The sequence below is a fragment of the Rhineura floridana genome, chromosome 17, assembly GCF_030035675.1.
Source record: "Rhineura floridana isolate rRhiFlo1 chromosome 17, rRhiFlo1.hap2, whole genome shotgun sequence".
NCBI classification, from domain to species: domain Eukaryota; kingdom Metazoa; phylum Chordata; class Lepidosauria; order Squamata; family Rhineuridae; genus Rhineura; species Rhineura floridana.
The window spans coordinates 3,639,508-3,657,006 of NC_084496.1; the positions used below are offsets into that span (position 1 = coordinate 3,639,508).

Sequence of the window (17,499 nt, forward strand, 5' to 3'; positions counted from 1 at the left end):
AGGTAGTCTATTCCCATCATAGAGCCTGCAATTCCCAGAGAAGCTTGAGTAATGGGATTGACTGTTAAACTACTCTGGAAATTGTAGCTCTGTGAGGGGGAATAGATATCTGAGGCCTAAGTCGTTCAGAGCTTTCAACACTAATGTGAGCACCTAACTAGGACACCTGTATGGTTGCATGCAGGTTGCATTCACACTGTGAAGGTATCCAGATGCCTTATGATGAATCAATGCATTAATGCACCTACTCTAGTGTTCTGAGTGGTCTTGGATCTCCTCAGGCAGAGGCCTCTCATCCCTGCTGCATGAGACGCTTCTGAGTGGAGACGGCAGTGGACCTGGAACCTCTTGCATTGGAAAATGTGCACTGCCACTGAGCTCTCCATTGTTAGGGACATGTGCAATAAGATCTGAGCAACAGACCTGAAGAGCTCTAATGTGTGAAGCACCGGGAGGTGTTTTCACATGCGGCAATGAAAGTGCCTTCTGACATAATATGATAACATACACATTTTCAAATGGCCCTTAAGATGAGATGGAAATGGAGAGAGAGAGAGAGAAATAATTTCTTGTAGAAAAAGTACAGTGTACTCTGTGCAAGCTCTAACATCTGATCACATGGCCAGGAAATGCTTAAGAGAGTCCTTTGGATGTCATGTGTAAAAATGCCCTAACCATTTCTTTGCAGGTCATTACCTCCCTTCCCTTGTTACAAATTCTGTCTCCACCTCCCTGGAGCTTAAAAGAGCTAGACTAATCGCTTCCCAGGCGCTATCCTGTGGTGCTGATCTCTGATGTCCTTCCTTGCATTCAGGAAAGCAAGACAGGGTTGGATGAGCATTACTGCTTGCAAAAGAAGCTAGAGAAGCTTTTCTGCAAGCGTTGTGCATGTTTACTCAACTGGAGGGTGTTTGGGTGAAGTGCGTGTGTGTGGGGAAAGGAATGACAGTAAATGGCACCTCTTATTCAAAAGACGGAACCAACTGGCTATGGCTTTCCACGCTGGGAGGAAGAGAGAGAGAAAGGTAAATAAAGGGACAGTTCAGAGCCAGAATTTAATTCATTATCTGCAGGTTGTCTTGCCTAGCTAATTATTATTACCAACCTTTCGATTGCAAGTCAACTGCACCAAAAAATAGGAACACTGGCCACCCAGAGAACATCTCCAGAAGACCGGCTTGCGATCGAGGGATGAAAAGAGTGGATTGGTTCTTTCACTCTTCGGACCAAGACAGAAGGTGTTCAGGGAAACATTGCCATGAAAGTCACACTGAACACGGTCACCCTCTTGGCAGCCCTGGCTGCCTTCGTAAGCTTCAGCTTCTTGGTAGCAGCCATCAGCACCGACTTTTGGTACCTCATTGACGCTTCCAAGCTGGAGAAGCTCAGCAACCGCACAGACAGCCTGAGCTCCCACTCAGGTCTCTGGAGGACGTGCCAATGTGAGTAACCCCCCATTTCCTCTTGGGCTTCAGAGGGAAACAGGAACTCATACTGAGTCAAACCGTTGGTCCATCTAGCTTAGTTTTGTCTGCACTGATTGGCAGGGGCTCCCTAGGGTTTCAGGCAAGGGACATTCCCAGCCCTATCTGGAGACGCCATCAGGGATTGAGCCTGGGACTTTATGCATGATGCCAAACAGATGCTTAGCCACTGAGCTATGGCCCACTGGCACAAGGCGGGCTCTTTGCCAGATGTTTCCTTCTAAAGAATGAGGACATTCAGAGCCTAGTATAGTGATTACAGCTAGATTGAGATCAGGAGGACTTGGGTTCAAATGCCAACTCAGCGCTGAAGTTCACTGTGTGATCTTGGGCAAGTCACTTTCTCCCAGTCTAGCCTACCCCACAGGGTTGTTGTTGGGTGAAAGTGTGTGTTTGTGTGTATGTGTGTTGAGAGGGGGACACCTTGTATGCAACACTGAGATCTGTGGAGGAATGGTAGAATAAGCATGAAATGTTTATTTAACAACATTTATATACTGATTGATTGTGATAAAACCTCTAAGAGGTTTACAAAAGTATTAAAATGATCAATTAAAGCAGTTAAGAGCTGTTAACTGAAAACATTTAAAAGATGTAAAACATTTAAAATTAACAGTAAGTTACAAAAGATTAAAACATCAACATCTAAATGTCTGGGTTTAGCCTTACATAAAAAAATGTTTTAAGTAGGCACCAAGAAGAATACAGTGAAGGCATATGCCTCTTGTCACTTGGCAGGGAGTTCCAAAGTGCAGGTGCTGCCACACTAAGCCACCAATTTCTTACAAGGGCAAACCAAGGGTTATGTGGCACCTGCAACAGAACCAGGTCCGTAGACCTAAGCAATCGAGCAGGCACATATGGGGTAAAGCAGTCCTGCAAACTGGTCCCAAGCTGTCAACATATTACTGTTGATGAGTAATATGTCAACTACTCATCCAGGCAGGCCAAGGGCTCCTCAAAATAAAATACTGCTCTGGAGGTTTCAACACACTGCCAAAAACTCTTTCTTTCAACTGAGTGGAACAACAAACCTAGGTAAAACTAAGGGGAAAACTACAGATTATCTCGGGCCATTTCTTGAAGGTTTCTCAAGACCTTCTTGATGAGAGCCATCAGCCTCCAGACCCTGGCAACAATTCTATCTGTCTCCTTTCTGAAACTGGACAGAGTACTAGAACCCAGGGCCATCGAATGAAGCCGAAGGCTGGCAGATTTGAGACAGACAAAGGAAAGAACTTCTTCATGAGGCGTACAGTTAAACTGCAGGATTCACTACTGCAGGATGTAGTGACAGCCACCAGCTTGGATAGCTTTAAAAGGTTAGGCACATTCTAGGATAAGGCTAGCAACAGTAACGAGACGTGATGGCTATGTACTGTCCCCAGTGTCGGAGACAGTACGCCTCTGTTAGGTCCAAACCCAACACGCAAGTCGCCCTGTCAACCCCAACTCGCTTATTACACCCGGGAAGAGTGCGGAGTTGAGTGCAAATGAACCCACTATCAGAGATCAAGTAACACGAGACAAAAACCTTTGCAAAGGGGACCCAATACTTACAAGCCGAAGCAGGCCAGCATGGGAACCTCGTTTATTGGTGTCATAGGGTTTATATAGGCTCACCCCGAAGTTTACAGTATCGGGCATACGTCACAAAATACAAAAGAAGCAGTTGCTAGACACTATAGCTTTGGGGCAGACAAAAGGAGGTAAAGGGGTGTAGGGGGAAGGACGAAAGTGGAAACACTAAGATTATCTCTTAGATTCCATGTCTGCATACTTCGCATGTCCTAGAGATAAGCACTATGCAACTACAGAAGAAGGGAAGAGTAAAGGGGTGGCCGGCTGCAACCGGGCGCCCCATGGGTAGGAGACAGACATGAAAATTACTACGCTTGCATATCAAAGGGTTTCACAAGTCAAGATCTGAGGGGCATTGGAATAGCGTTTGACATTTCTATGCAAGGCACGTTTGTAACAATAAGCAAGACCATAAGCATAAATGTGATACAGAAATGCATAGTAGGGAAGTTTCCAGCTTAAACCGGCTTTTATTATGCGAGCCACTGGAATGTAGGTAAGGGCCAGGTCGCCAGGGAATAAACTGACATTTTATATCAAAAGTCAACTAAAGGCCATTTTGGTTCTATTTCCCATAATGCCTGACTTTGTTTGGGTAAGGCAAGTGAACTATAGTATTGCAGACGACTGAGGTTCAATTTTGATCCTAACACCTCTGAACAGCAGTCGTTGGGAACTGCAAGTGGAGAAAGTGCCGTTGTGCTCAGATCCTGCGTGTGGACTTTCCCAGAGGGAGCTGGTTGACCTCTGTGGGTTATAGCCAGTGTTAGTTCTACTCAGAGTAGATCCATTTAAATTAATGGACATGGCTATTTTAGATCTTTCAATTTCAATAGGTTAACTTAGTTGGATATAACTCAGAGAGGATACCAGACTAGATGGGCCTTTGGCCTGAGACAGCAGATCTCTTCCTATAACATGAGAACTTGGATTCCTGGGTAGAGAATGCAATTTACTGGCTGATTGGAGTTCCAGTAACTCTTTTTCAGTTTTAATCTGAAGCTGTGTACTTTTTCTCATGATGAAGGACTCCCTGATTGTAATTGGGATTAATATAGCACCGCTTCTTTGAAGCATGGCATAAACACAAAACAGGCCTCTGGGTGAAGGAGCTCTCAGTCTAAACTTGCTGGTTGCAAATCATTACATTGGTAAACAAGGGCTAAGCGATGGCAAATACAATTGGTGGGGATTAGGATGAAGGGAATAAGTCACCAGGGTGGGGTTTTGAAAAGCCCAAATTCTACCATGTTGTAATCCATACAGATTTGAAAGCTGCACTCACAACAATTGGCAAAGCCTGGTCTTTTATAACTGCATTGCGCTGGGCCGATCTATTTGGTTTACCAACCACGGATTAATCAAGGCAATGCTTCTAGTTGATTAACCAAGGGTGGCAGTATGGAAAATGTGGACAACAAAAATTTTTATGGTCTTTCCTCTTCTTTTACTCCTTTCTCTTCCAGTTAAGAAGACCTGTTTCCCTTTGGGAAACCCCTTTAAGCATGAGAGAACAAACATCACCTCATTGCATAAGCACCTCATGAGTAAGTAGCTCTTAGGTTACGTTTCCATCTGGTTATTCTGAGGCCCTCTCCAGGCATTGTGTCCAACACAGCTTATCAAGGGCCACTTTTCAAGTCAGGCTGCAATCCAATACATGTCTACTCCATTAAAGTCACTAAAATCCACTAAAGTCAGCTCCATTGGGTTCAGTGTAGGGTTGCCAGGTTCAGGGCCTGAGACTGATCCTGTATGTTTAGGAGAAGAGAAAGTCAGCCAAGTGCAGGTGTTCTTGCAACACTGTAATGAGAAAAACCACAAAGTGGAATTCTCCCTTCCCCCGGCACAACTTTTAAAGATACAGAAGACCTCTTGGAGGCTGGGCCTGGCAACCAAGAGGTCTTCTGTATCTTTAAAGTTGTGCAGGGGGAAGGGAGAATTCCACCTTGTGGTTTTCTCATTACAGTGTTGCAAGAACAACTGCACCTGGCTGACTTTCTCTTCTCCTAAACATACAGGATCAGTCTCAGGCCAGGAACCTGGCAACCCTTGTTCAGTGGGACTTCCTCCCAGGGAAGTGTGCAGTGGATTGCAGCCTCAGCCATCTTACCTCTTTTGATCAGAAACATTTCACAATTTTTTTCCTATCCTTTGGGGACCCCTGCTCTAAGCAGTTTATAAACTGTGGTCCGCAGACCACCAATGGTCCACAACTTCATTCAGATGGCCCGCAGGATGTCTGCATTAAACATTCATACTGATTTTAATTGATTCTTTTATTGTATTTTATTTATTACCATTTCAATTTTATGGGATGCAAGATGTAATACAATATAAGAAATAGAAGAATAAAAATACAATTAAAAATCATACAGCACCTAGCAGGGTGCATTACAATTGCTACAACAGGCAGAATAATCATTAAGGGGTCTGCCAAGACCATCAGCAATTTTCAAGTGGTCGACCGAGGAAAATGTTTGGGAACTCGAGGCCAGAGCTTGGAAAAGTGACTTTTTTGAACTACAACTCCCATCAGCCGAATCCAGTGGCCATGCTGGCTGGGGCTGATGGGAGCTGAAGTTCAAAAAAGTAACTTTTCCAAGCTCTGCTCGAGGCTTAGAGTTTGTTTTACAGTTAAGCAATATGCACATTTTGTGAAATAAAATAAATAAATACCCCCCCACCCCTCCGAAAAACTTCAGCTATTGTTTGGAGAAATGTTTGCATATTTTAAAAGAGGGAGTAGGCCAGTTTGGGGCCAGCCAGACATCTCAGTGCGGCTTTCAGGGAGCAAAGTCACCCCTTTCACCCTCCAAGGCCATTGCAGACGATGTGCGTCTTTGGTCTGCTTGAGCCAGGAACAGGAGAAATTGGTTTCGTTTCTGTTTTAAGGCGAATTCCCCAAATTTGAAGCCCTCAACCAATATGCGAAACAAAAACACAGCGCTCTTTTTGAAATGGACGCTTCTACAAATATTTCTTCTCCAGCCAAAGAACGTGTACAAAACATGTCTATGTTAATGGAAACAGCGTTCCAAAATACATTCTAGTGAGGGGAAATTGATTGCAAAAATGTTTTTACGCTAGGCAAAATTGTGAACAACAAAAAAAAGCACATGCAAGGAGAACTATGCATGAAAATTCATACGGATTTTCATGCAAATGTATGTCATGCAAATGCATATGAATGAATTTGTACTTTTCAAAGTATGAATTTCCAATGGGGAAAATTAGAAAGGGAGAGAAACTAAAACAGACAGATTTGTCCGTCCCTAGCCAGGAAATGAATCCAGCTCTGGGGATACTCATCTGCTGTGGCAGCCTCTCTGCTTAAGAAGACGGGATATAAGGCCACATTGTAAGACAGGCCATTGGGCCACCTAGTCTAGTAGCGTCAAAACTGACTGACAGCAGCTCTCTAGGGTTTCATGCAGGGGACATTCCTTTTTTAAAAATGTATAGTTTGTCAGGTGAGTGGGCTTGCGTGTTCCAATGAACCCTGTGAGCGATGCCGTCGGGAGTCATGTACTCCCAGCAGGGTCACCCATGGTGGTAAGGTCAAGGGAGAGGAACCCAACAAAGAACGATCCAAGAATGTCCTCAACGTTCTTTGAATGTCCTCAAAGAACAGGTGGAGGATAACAATGTACATTACAACGGCTGTGAAGGCTGCAGCAGATAAAAGTCTTCCAATTGTCGTGGTATCCATGCCATTGGATCAAAGCCTTTTTCTGTCAAGATTGTGTGTTGATCGTTGTGCGCCGATCTCCCCACATAAAACAAATTCACACACAAATTATCTTGGAAGACAGTCTTACTCGGCCACGAGTGATCACCAATGAAAAAATGAATGAAAAATGAATGTTATTACAATAAAACAGGACAATCCCTTGTTCCCTCCCCATCCACTCCTCCTAGCCCTGCCTGGAGAGCTTCCTGCAGCAGATTTGTTTTTCAGAAAATGCATCTTTCCCCCTTTTCAGGAAGCTTAAGTAGCGTAAGGAAGGGCTTCATGTAACTCAGTGCCAGAGCACATGCTTTGATTGCAGAAAGTCCCAGATTCAACCTCTGGCATCTCCAGACTCCCTGTGTGAAACCACAGAGAGCTGCTGCCAGTCAGTGTGGTCAAGACTTAGCTAGATGGACCAATGGTGGGTATATAAATTGTATCAATAAACATCACAGTTCAGCGTCATCACTTCTAGTCATTGCAGAGCGGGTGTGGGGAAACGCTGAACTCTTGAGTAAAGCCCCAGCACGTGCATTGGCAAAATGTCGCCATTGCAAGGAACACAGTGCTGTTGCCAAAAGTGGAGTTTCATCTAGGCGGGGGTCAGAAACCTCAGGCCTAAGGGCCATATTTGGGTCTCCAGGTATCTCTATCTGGCCCTCAGGACCAGAAGTGTAAGAAGGCATCATTTCCTGTTGCAGTCTGTATTTGTCGCATGCAGGACTATTTCTGTTCCGCTGCAGTTCATATTCTAACTGTTGGAGCCATATGACAATGGAACCAATTACCTAGGGAGGTGGTGGGCTCTCCGACACTGGAGGCATTCAAGAGGCAGCTGGGCAGCCATCTGTCGGGAATGCTTTGATTTGGATTCCTGCATTGCGCAGGGGGTTGGACTTGATGGCCTTATAGGCCCCTTCCAACTCTACTATTCTATGATTTTGCCAAAAACTACATTGTGGAAGACAGGAGGGGGCGTGGTGGCTCAGAGGCACAGACTTCTGTAGCACAGCAGGAGAGTTTGGAGGAGGGGTGTGCCCCTCCTGTCTCCCATGGAGAAATGGCACCTCAGGAGAAGAGAGGAGATTCATCCCCTTCAGCAGGGCAGCTCAGAGGCCAGGAAATCCCTCAAGGACAGGGATTCCCCTGAGCAGCTGACCCTTCTCTGCCTTTACTTTAAAGCTTGGTGGGTGGGGAGGGGAAGACTTGTTGGAAAACCTTGCAGCTCCCAGACAGTGTTGGGACCCTTGCTACTAAACTTGGCCTTCTGAAACACGGCCTTTGCTCTCAGATCGGATTTATTGTTGCTGTTCCTTTGCCTCGTAAGAGCACCTGGACTAGATCCGGCTCTTTCCTAACCGCTGAGTTTGTACCATTAGGCTTACTTCTTTACTGACAAGTTCACACTTCTGTTGCCTGGTTTTTGGGTGGGAGCCAGGACAGTAGCTCACCCAGTGGTGGCCTCTGGCTCCGCGTCACGAGGGTGCAATCTGCTCTGGGTTTTAGTCCGAACTTTCAAGGAGCTGTCCAACATCACTGCCCCATTGGCATGGAGCCACTACTGACCCCACTCAGGTGACTGGCCAAGGCTCAGGTCACACAGAACATAAGCAGGATTCAGAAAGGCGCAGGAAAGTATGCGTCAGCCCTCTGTTTATGGAGCTGGCGGCAAGACAGCGGACGGGAAGGGTCGGGAGAGGCACACAGAAAGCCAGTTGCACACAGAGAAGGCAAACAATCAGGCAGTAGCTCCTAGGAGCACCAGAGGGCTTTGAGGAATTTCCAGTTATCCATTAGCCCACTGTACACACAAAGGACAAAAATATAAAAGCAAGAAAAATGGATAGGCAAGAGCAAGGGTTGCCTTCAGCAAAGGACAGATTGCAAACAGGCACAGCTGGGAGATGAGGTACACAGCCCCTAATCCAAAAGGTGTTTATTCAGTAGGGAAGCCACGCTCCATGGGACTTCAGAATGCAGTCACTGTGTTGTTTACGAGAACCAGGAATCTCATGGTGCTCTTAAAGAGGAGCAGAGTGATAAGGGCATGCTTTTGCATGGACGGGACAGCTCTGGACCTGCTAATGCTGGGCTTCCATGCCTAAATGCTTCTGTTGCCGTTAGAGAGGGGCAATTCCGCCCATTTCAGTTTCTCATTTTTCAACCTTAAATCCAGCTCTCCAGATTTTTGCAGCTGTTTTTGCTATTTATAGATTGCTTAAGACAGCCTCATGAAAACTATTTATTTATTTATTTATATCCCGCCCTTCCTCCCAGCAGGAGCCCAGAGGGGCAAACAGAAGCGCTAAAAACACTTAAAACCATCATAAAAACAGACCTTAAAATACATTAAAACAAAACAACATTAAAAACATTTTAAAGAAAGCTTGAGAAAACATCTTTTAAAAAAGGGTGAAAAACATTATTAAAAAAAAACACATATTAACAAGCAATTCTAACACAGACGCAGACTGGGATAGGTCTCAACTTAAAAGGCTTGTTGAAAGAGGAAAGCCTTCAAAGGGCGCCGAAAAGACAGCAGAGATGGCACCTGCCTAATATTCAAGGGGAGGGAATTCCACAGGGTAGGTGCCGCCACACTAAAAAATTTACCTACATTTTGCTGCAAATTCCTCCTAATAAACACATTTATGTGCGGTTTTCACTGACACACATATTTGCAAGCAATTTCCCCTAACGTGCAAGTGCTTCAATGGCAGCAGGGAAGAGATAGGTCAATGCTGTAGTCCAACAACAGCTGGGGGGCACAGCTCCCATCATCCCTGCTCATTGGCCATGTTATTTATTTATTTATTATTTATTTATTACATTTATACCCCACGTTTCTTTTCATGCTAGAAACCCAAAGCGGCTTACATATGGTTCCCAGGCGGTCTCCCATCCAGGCACTGACCAGACCTGACCCTGCTTAGCTTCAGCAGGGAGCTGGCCTTAGGTGCCTTCAGACCATAGCCTGGGACCTATTGGCTAAGGCTGATGAGAGTTGGAGTCCATTAACATCTAGAGGGCTCTTCAAAAGTGAGCAAAGGCTTGTGTTTCCCTACAGATATGCGTGGGACAGTTGTGATCCTGCTGCCTCTCAGCCTCATCTTGATGATCTTTGGAGGAATGACTGGCTTCATCAGTATCCTTGCACAGGCTTACTTTCTCCTGGTGTTCACCGGCCTGCTTTTTCTCTTTGGAGGTACAACATGGAGCAGAGGTTGATTTCTGTGGAAACCCCCCCCCCAATTATTGCACTTTTAGGCTGCTTGCCATCCCATGGAATCCCAAAGTGATGTACAAAATATACAAACTCTAAATTCTAACCCACCCTATACTCACAGGTGGTATATGGTCCACCAATCCATGGGATTGCTACCCCTTGCAGATTTAACTCTCGATCTAATAGGGAGATAAAGCTGTCTAAAAGAGCAGACTGAGTGCTTTATCTCCCAACCGGGAGATAAAAGATCCCTCTCGCTGCTCTTTAGAGATCTACTGTAAAAGACAGCCAGAGGGATCTCGTGTCTCCAGTCTCAGCACTAGGCTTCACAGTGCTGAGATTGGGGATAAGCCCTCTGCTTGCTCCTTAAGAGTAAAGGGCTGCACTGGAGTGAGAGGGGAATGTTGCCTTTTACTCATAGAGAGCAGGCAAAGGGCTTATCGCCAAAGGCAACATTCCCCTCTCACTCCACTGCAGCCCTTTACTCGTAAGGAGCAGGCAGACGGTTTGTCTCCTACTGTAAAAATGTAAGAGCTGCATCCATCGACCTACCCATCCTTGCATGTAGCCCCTGGAAGGATGCTCGGAAGGGAACATGGTCCTTGGGCTGGACAAGGTTCCCTGCCCCTGGTATAAGGCTTTCAAATTCCCTTGCTGCTTCTGTCTCCTTCAGCTCTCATCACACTAGCCGGGGTCAGCATCTACATCACTTGCTCTGCCGCAGGCTTCAGGGAGACCATCTTTCTTCTGAGGAGCAAGAGGCTTCAGGAAAACGTCAGCATCCATTTTGGCTGGTCGCTGGCCTTCGCCTGGCTCTCTTTGGCTGCTGAGGTCCTCGCTGGGCTGGCGTTCCTCCTGATGGCCAGGATGATAGGCTTGAAGCAAAGGCAGGACTCCACCATATGAGGGCCATTGAATGCCAGGGCTCACCTGGATCAGCTCTGGTTTGGCACCACCAGGGCCACCTCTTCTTCCTCCCTTTTGTGTTGCGCTAGTGACAGACACTTGCAAGCGAATGACTTTCAAGCCACAGAGCGCCATGCCTTCAGTACAGTTGTGGCAAATTCAGAAGTGCAGGATCCCTTCATATTAGTTCACAGCCACACACACCCCTCCTATTTTTGCTACTGGGTTGAGAAGGAGACCATTGTTAGTACCTTCTCCCACAACAACAGACATCTCTCGGAGCCAATAAGTATGGAAGGGGAGAGTGTTAGCTACTGAAAAGAGTCTTCTCAGTGGCTGACTCACCTTTCACTCTGATTGGCTCTAATCAGCAGGAAAGGACATGGAAGTATGTTAGAAGACTCTTCTCAGCAGCTAACATGCTCCCCTTTCATGCTGATTGGCTTGTAAGATCCCAGAGACATAGGGACTCTGCTGGGATCCTGCTCCTAAAAAAGTAAGGGATCTTAGACCCCCCCAAGACCCTGGATGACTGCACCCCTGCTTGCCTTGTCTCTCCCTGGACCCTTTTACTTTCACAGCTTTCATGTGCTGATATGTTTAGCTAGCGGATGAGAGGATTTCGGGGCCGGGGGCGGGGGAGAAGGTTCTATTCAGGTTTAAGTTCATTCAGCACTAAAAGACAAATAAATGAAGATGAAAACTCCACATAATAAAAAGCCGAATTCGGTGCCTTGTAGAAATGTGCAACATAAATGTGGCCCTCCAGACCTTTCTTGTCTGGCCCTCATTACTCTTCTCAGGCAGTGCCCCTAAGCTTGCCTGCTCAAGGATTTCCTCAAGTGCTTTTGCTTGGTGGCAAATGCATCCTTGAACTGTGATAATGCCTCTGCCTTGTCTGGCTGGAGGACAGAGAGAGGTAGAGGTATGTGTGTGCAGGACAGAGAGAGGTAGGGAAGGGGTGTGTGTGAGTGAGATGCCCCTCTGGCTTTTGCATGGCTTGAATGTAGCCTACTGTACAAAAAGTAGGAATCATACCTACTGCTGTGCCTCCTTTTTTGCCTCTGACTCCACCCACATTTGCTTTTGGCTCCACCCACCATTGGCATGCAGCTCCCAAAGGGGTGCCCATGAGGAAATGCAGACCTTGGGCTGGAAAAGATACCTATGATGTACATTGAACTTTGCGTTTTTTTTGCATAGTCTCTAATTTTCCATAGTTTATTCCACTATTTTTCCTGTACTGCACAAAATTTTGATTTGGTGTTGCTAGTCACAGCGATGAGTAGAAATAGCTACTCAGGGCACTGATGTTACCAGTTCTGGACACAGGAAGTTTTACTCAGCCACTGCTCTGGCTTCAGAGATTTCAACAGGCGTTTCCCATACACTTGCAGGTCATAAGGGCTAGAAACTTGGGTTTGAGGTGATGAGGAATCCGAATTCTGCACCTTTCCTCCTGCAATCTTACAGAATCGGTGCATAACCACAGCTGGGTTTATCTCTTTGTATGCTAAATAACTCCCAATTCTGCAACCAGAAATGATTCCTGTGGACAGAATGGATTCCACCAATAGATCATAATGTAGAAATATAGATCACTCCTTCTGACAGCAAACTCAGGTGGCGAGTACTGACAGGAGTATGGCCAAAATGGAAGCACTGGGAAACAAGAAGAAAGTATCCAAATGCTTGAGGAAGCCTTGAGGTTTGCAGAAACACAATCTGAAAACCTTTGGAGGCAATCCACTGATAAAACAACCCAACCCAATGAGGGCTGAGGATACTCAGCGGCCACAGAATGGAAAGCAACAGTTGGAAAACAAAAATGGAAGATGAGAAGGGAACTAGGAGTGGAATGCTCCAGTTTTTTTTTGGAAAATGGCAGGTTGGAACCCTGACCATGAGCATGCTTTTTGGGAAGCAAAGGTGTACTGCAACATTTTGATGCAGGTCACACTTAGGTATATATGCGCTGTCCAACATCTGTTAAGTGTCTTCTGAGTTGTTGTGAAGTGAGAGTAACCCTTTGCCTGCTCTTTAAAAATTGATGCTTCCAAACGGCAAAAGAGCTGTATATTCTTGATGAACTGAACATCCGCATTGGCAGAGGTGCCATTCCTCTTCAAACAGTGTGTGTGTGTGTGTGTGTGTGTACCTGCCTACCTGTGTGAGCATTGGCATATACTGCAAAGAAATCCTGCTGCGCAAAGGACACCTACTAGTCCTGTAGAGAAGTGGTGGCAATGTGCTTTCAGTTGACTTCTGTAACAGAAAGAGCTCCAGAAGACTAACTGCGGTCTTTGCTGACATCTCATGGCAAAAGTGAGAAACTGAACCACTGAGAACGGAAAGGACCCAGCGACTTATCCGTCTGCTCCAAGGCAAGGCCACCCATGTGCATTCCCCCTCCCAATTCAAACTATGCAAGTTACCTTTTATCTTAGTCATCAGCATGGGGCCCTGTGGAGATTTAGGAGACGAAGAGAGCCTTTTATCAGCTTGAGTTGACAAGACAGCCACAGCCTTCCTGGTCTGAGATAACTTAGCTGCTGTGGTCCTGACATCTGCAACCTCAAGACTGGATTACTGCAGTGCACTCTGTATGGGGGTTCCCTTGGGTTTAGTCCAGAAGCTGAAACTGGTGTAAAATGCAGCAGCTAGGGTGCTGAGCAGGACATCCTGTCAACACTGTGTAACACTTCTGCAGAGAATGCTGCACTGGGTACCCCATAGCTGCCAGACACAGTTTCAAGTTCAACATTTAGCACTTAAAGCTCTAAACAACTTGGGACCAGGTTATCTAAGGGACCACATTGCCCCGCCCAGCAACTGTGCACTTCCTATGGGGCACTGCTGAGAGTACCACATGCTCCAGCAGTGTGCTTAGTTTGTCCTGGAAACTGGCTTTTAGAGTTGCAGCTCCAGCCCTCTGGCAGGCACCTAGCATCGTGATATTTAGGCAGCTGAAGACGTTTGTTTGTTTGTTTAAGAAGGCTGTATCCAAGATGTGACTGTCATTTTATTGTACAATTGTAGATATGGGCTTAATTTCTTTTGGCTTCTTTTAGTTTATCCAGTTTGTCACCTTTTGTAGTTTGTATTTTATGTTATACCACTTTGGTAGTGTTTGGCTGTGAAGTTTATAATTCTGCAGATAAATAAACAGATTTTTAAAGTCTGCCAGGCCAACTCAATTTCCCCCAAACTTGGAATATCCCAGACTCTAAGCATCGCTTGGCTTTGATGTGTATGCTTTTATCTTTGTAAATCAGTGTCTGTCACCCAGTAGCAGACACCTTTCCCCTTGCACACTGGATTGTGTGTGCATGCACATTTGTGTGCAATGTTGTGCTCAGGTCCTGCTTGTGGGATTCCCATGGGGGCACATGCTTAGCCGCTATGAGAACAGAAAGCTGGACTAGATGGTCCCCCTTTGGCCGGATCTAGCAGGGCTGTCCAGTTGTTGTTATGTATGTTTCCTGCTGTAAGGCCCGTCTCACACAAAGACATAGTGAGGCATGGGCAGGTAAGCTGATGAAGTAACCCTTATATTTGCATACTCTCTTATGACTGGTGGGTTTTCCAGGCCTTCACTTCATTGGTCGGAGGAGTTCTCAGGCCCCCGGAAGATGCAAACTGAGTCCCTTTTTCCTCTGGACCCCAATTGCTCCAGCGCAGGGATGGGGAACCCGTGGCCCTCCAGACGCTGTCGGACCCCAGCTCCCATCAGCTCCAGCCAGCATGGCCAATGGTCAGGGACAATGGAGTTGTAGTCCAACACCTAGAGATCCACAGGTTACCCGTTCCTGGATTAGCAGGAGCTAGTGTGGTCGAGTGCCAAGGTTCTTAAAGTGGGGGTGTGTGTGTCTTCTGGTGCTTCTGAGAGCTGTAGCCCAAAATATATGGAGCGCACCAGCCTTGGCAAAGGCTGTGCTGGTAGGCAATCTTCTTGAATCAAGGGCATTTAAGAGGTCTTATCTAGACCAGCACCTTGACAGACAGTGAAGGAAAATGCCAAAGAATTCTTGTCCTTGCCATTTCCATGCCTATTTTTGAAGGGTAGGTGGGTGGGAATGTTATCTTGCTATTTTACTTGCAATGCCATGTCAACTCTCATTTCCTTAAATAAATTCAATTTTCCTTGTTAATTACCATCTGACCCACTCTTTGCCTTCTGTGCCAGTTACATTCTACGTTATCAAGTAACTTGAAGGCAGCCTTGCTCCTTCTTATCCTTCTCTAGAGGAGAATTGGGAAGAGGAATCATTATTAGTGGGGTACTAAAATCTGTCCTCTGGTGTTTCAAGATTCTCTCTTCCCCCGACTCCTGACAAAGGAGGCTTCAATTTCCTTGAGAATGTCTCTGGGTGCAAGGTTATACACATACTTTATCATTGCAAGAAGGATGTGTTTTTTCTTTTCAGTAAACATCTCTCCAGCACTCTGCAGCCTCCCTGGCTGCCCATGCTTCCTGATCCAAAATAGCCCCAGGGTAGAAGTTATCTTATGATGCCTTCTTCTAAGTGTAGCGGAAGCACCGTCAACGAGGGAGGCTGCAGAGGGCAGACCTGGAGAGATGATTTGCAGAATGAAAGAAAGGACACTTTCTTCTATACCCCTCCGCCTCCTCAAAAGTAAGGCAAGTGCAAGGAGAACTCTATATTCTGTGCAGGAGTTTTCTGGTTTTTTTGTGATGGAATTACTGGTACAGAGTACTGGCTCCTCTTTCGTTCTGCTGCCATTGGCAAATATTTTGTGCTGTCACTTGCAGCACTTTAATCAAGATATGAGAACCGGCTCCTCAACTTTTTTAACCAAAAAAAATCCTCTTCCTCTTCCTCCTCCTCCTCTTCTCATTTAAGCATAGGATAGAAAAAGAAATATGCTAAGCTGGGATTCCTGTAATGATATGTCAGTGTCAGTGATGCCTCTCTGGCCCGAAGCTCCACAGAATTCTGCCGACACAGCAACCCTGGGACATCCACATCTGGTTCCTGAAGAATTGCCTACCTTTTCCCAGGCAACCTGGCCTCCTCAAATATTTAAAAGGCAATATTGTCTCGCTGGCATGCTGGGGTGCAGAGCAAATAGATGGCCCTGCACTGCGTAGCAGCGAAATCTTCCTTGAGCACTTTGGAATTGGCTGCACCAGCATGGTGAGAAAGCACTCGCATAATTGTCCTTTTATTGCCATAGTCCCCGGCTTGGCTTGCATCATACAAGGACGAAACTTAATTATGAGAGGAGAAATGCATTAAAATAATATTTTAGCCCTGCCTGGAGGAAGCCTAGAGAGGCAGCCGGCTTTGTAAGGCGTCAGACGACAATGTTCAGCCCGCAGGCTGAGTGCACCAACTGAGAACTGTAATTCTGTGGAAGAAAAATCTGGATTCTGCAAGCTGCATGTACAAGAAGACATCTCTCTGCCCCAGGGAGCATACAATCCAAAAAAACTGACCCAGGGAAGACAGAGAAAGGTTGATAAAAACAAAACAAGGGATTGCGAGGGTCTATGAGAGGACCTTTCCAAACCAAGTGAATGGGCATTAAAATGGCAGATGCAGTTCAATGTGAGCGAGTGTAAAGTGATGCACATTGGGGCAAAACATTATACATTACATATACATTAAATGGGGTCTGAATTAGCACTGCTTGAGGTTCTGGTGGAAAGCATTGAACGAGTGTGCGGCTGCTGTGGAAAAAGAGAATTCCACGCTAGGGATCATTAGGGAAGGGGTTGAAATATAAAGCTGAAAATGTTATAATGCCTTTATATAAATCTAGGGTGGGACCACACTTGGAATACTGTGTACAGTTCTGATGGCTGCAACTCCAAAAAGGATACCGTACAGCTGGGAAGGAGCCAAAAGGGGCAACCAAAATTATCAAGGGGCCATAGAGGACAGGTTACATTTTTAGTTTAGAAAAAAAGTGAGTAAGAGACGTATAGCGATGTATAAAACTACACATGGCGTGGAGAGTGTGGATAGAGAGATGGACCAATCACTGAAAAGGGGTGGACTTAGGGGAGTGGCCAGTGCTAAAGCAAAAAAAAAAAAAGCCCTCGCGTATGGATGCGTGATAATCAGGTTTTCACAATAATCCGACCACAAATAGGACATGTACAGATCTTGAGGTCGCCAACCGAAAATGGAAAATGTGGATTTTGCAGTTAGGTATGGATGGCCCCTTAGTCTCAGGGTTGCCCTTGTGGAACCCAGTCATGCACACCAAGCCCTGCCCACATGTGGGAAGGGCTTGCAATAAACAAATGTCCGGCTCCATAGCCATTTCCCCTGAAAGACAAACCATGGCTACACCCTGAAGGGAAGCCCAAAGATGCAGGCAGCTGGGTGGATCTATTATTCCAACGGTCAGCAACCTATAGGATAATAAATTTATTAGGCTCTGCTGACAGTTATAGAATAGGGCATTGGCAAAGGGTGGTGTAATGGCTGGCATGTAGGATTTTGGGTGGGGAGACCAGAGTGCACTTCTTTGATCAGACCTGAGGTTTATTGGGTGATCTTGGGCCAGCCACTGTGGGAGCCTAGCCAATCCAACAA

General features: G+C 45.9%; 1 protein-coding gene across 2 annotated transcripts; it reads left to right on the top strand.

The window, feature by feature from the left end:
* Positions 1-1,258: 1,258 nt before the first annotated feature.
* TMEM114 (transmembrane protein 114) lies at positions 1,259-11,178 on the top strand. Of its 2 annotated transcripts, none has more exons than XM_061599801.1 (4): positions 1,259-1,442; positions 4,532-4,612; positions 9,824-10,003; positions 10,698-11,178. In XM_061599801.1, exons 1-4 carry the CDS (start codon positions 1,259-1,261, stop codon positions 10,928-10,930), a joined length of 678 nt encoding a protein of 225 aa, XP_061455785.1. In that variant the 3' UTR covers positions 10,931-11,178. The 2 variants fall into 2 exon arrangements, with proteins under 2 accessions (XP_061455785.1, XP_061455786.1); XM_061599802.1 differs by having other exon boundaries at positions 9,866-10,003.
* The last annotated feature ends 6,321 nt before the right edge of the window (positions 11,179-17,499 follow it).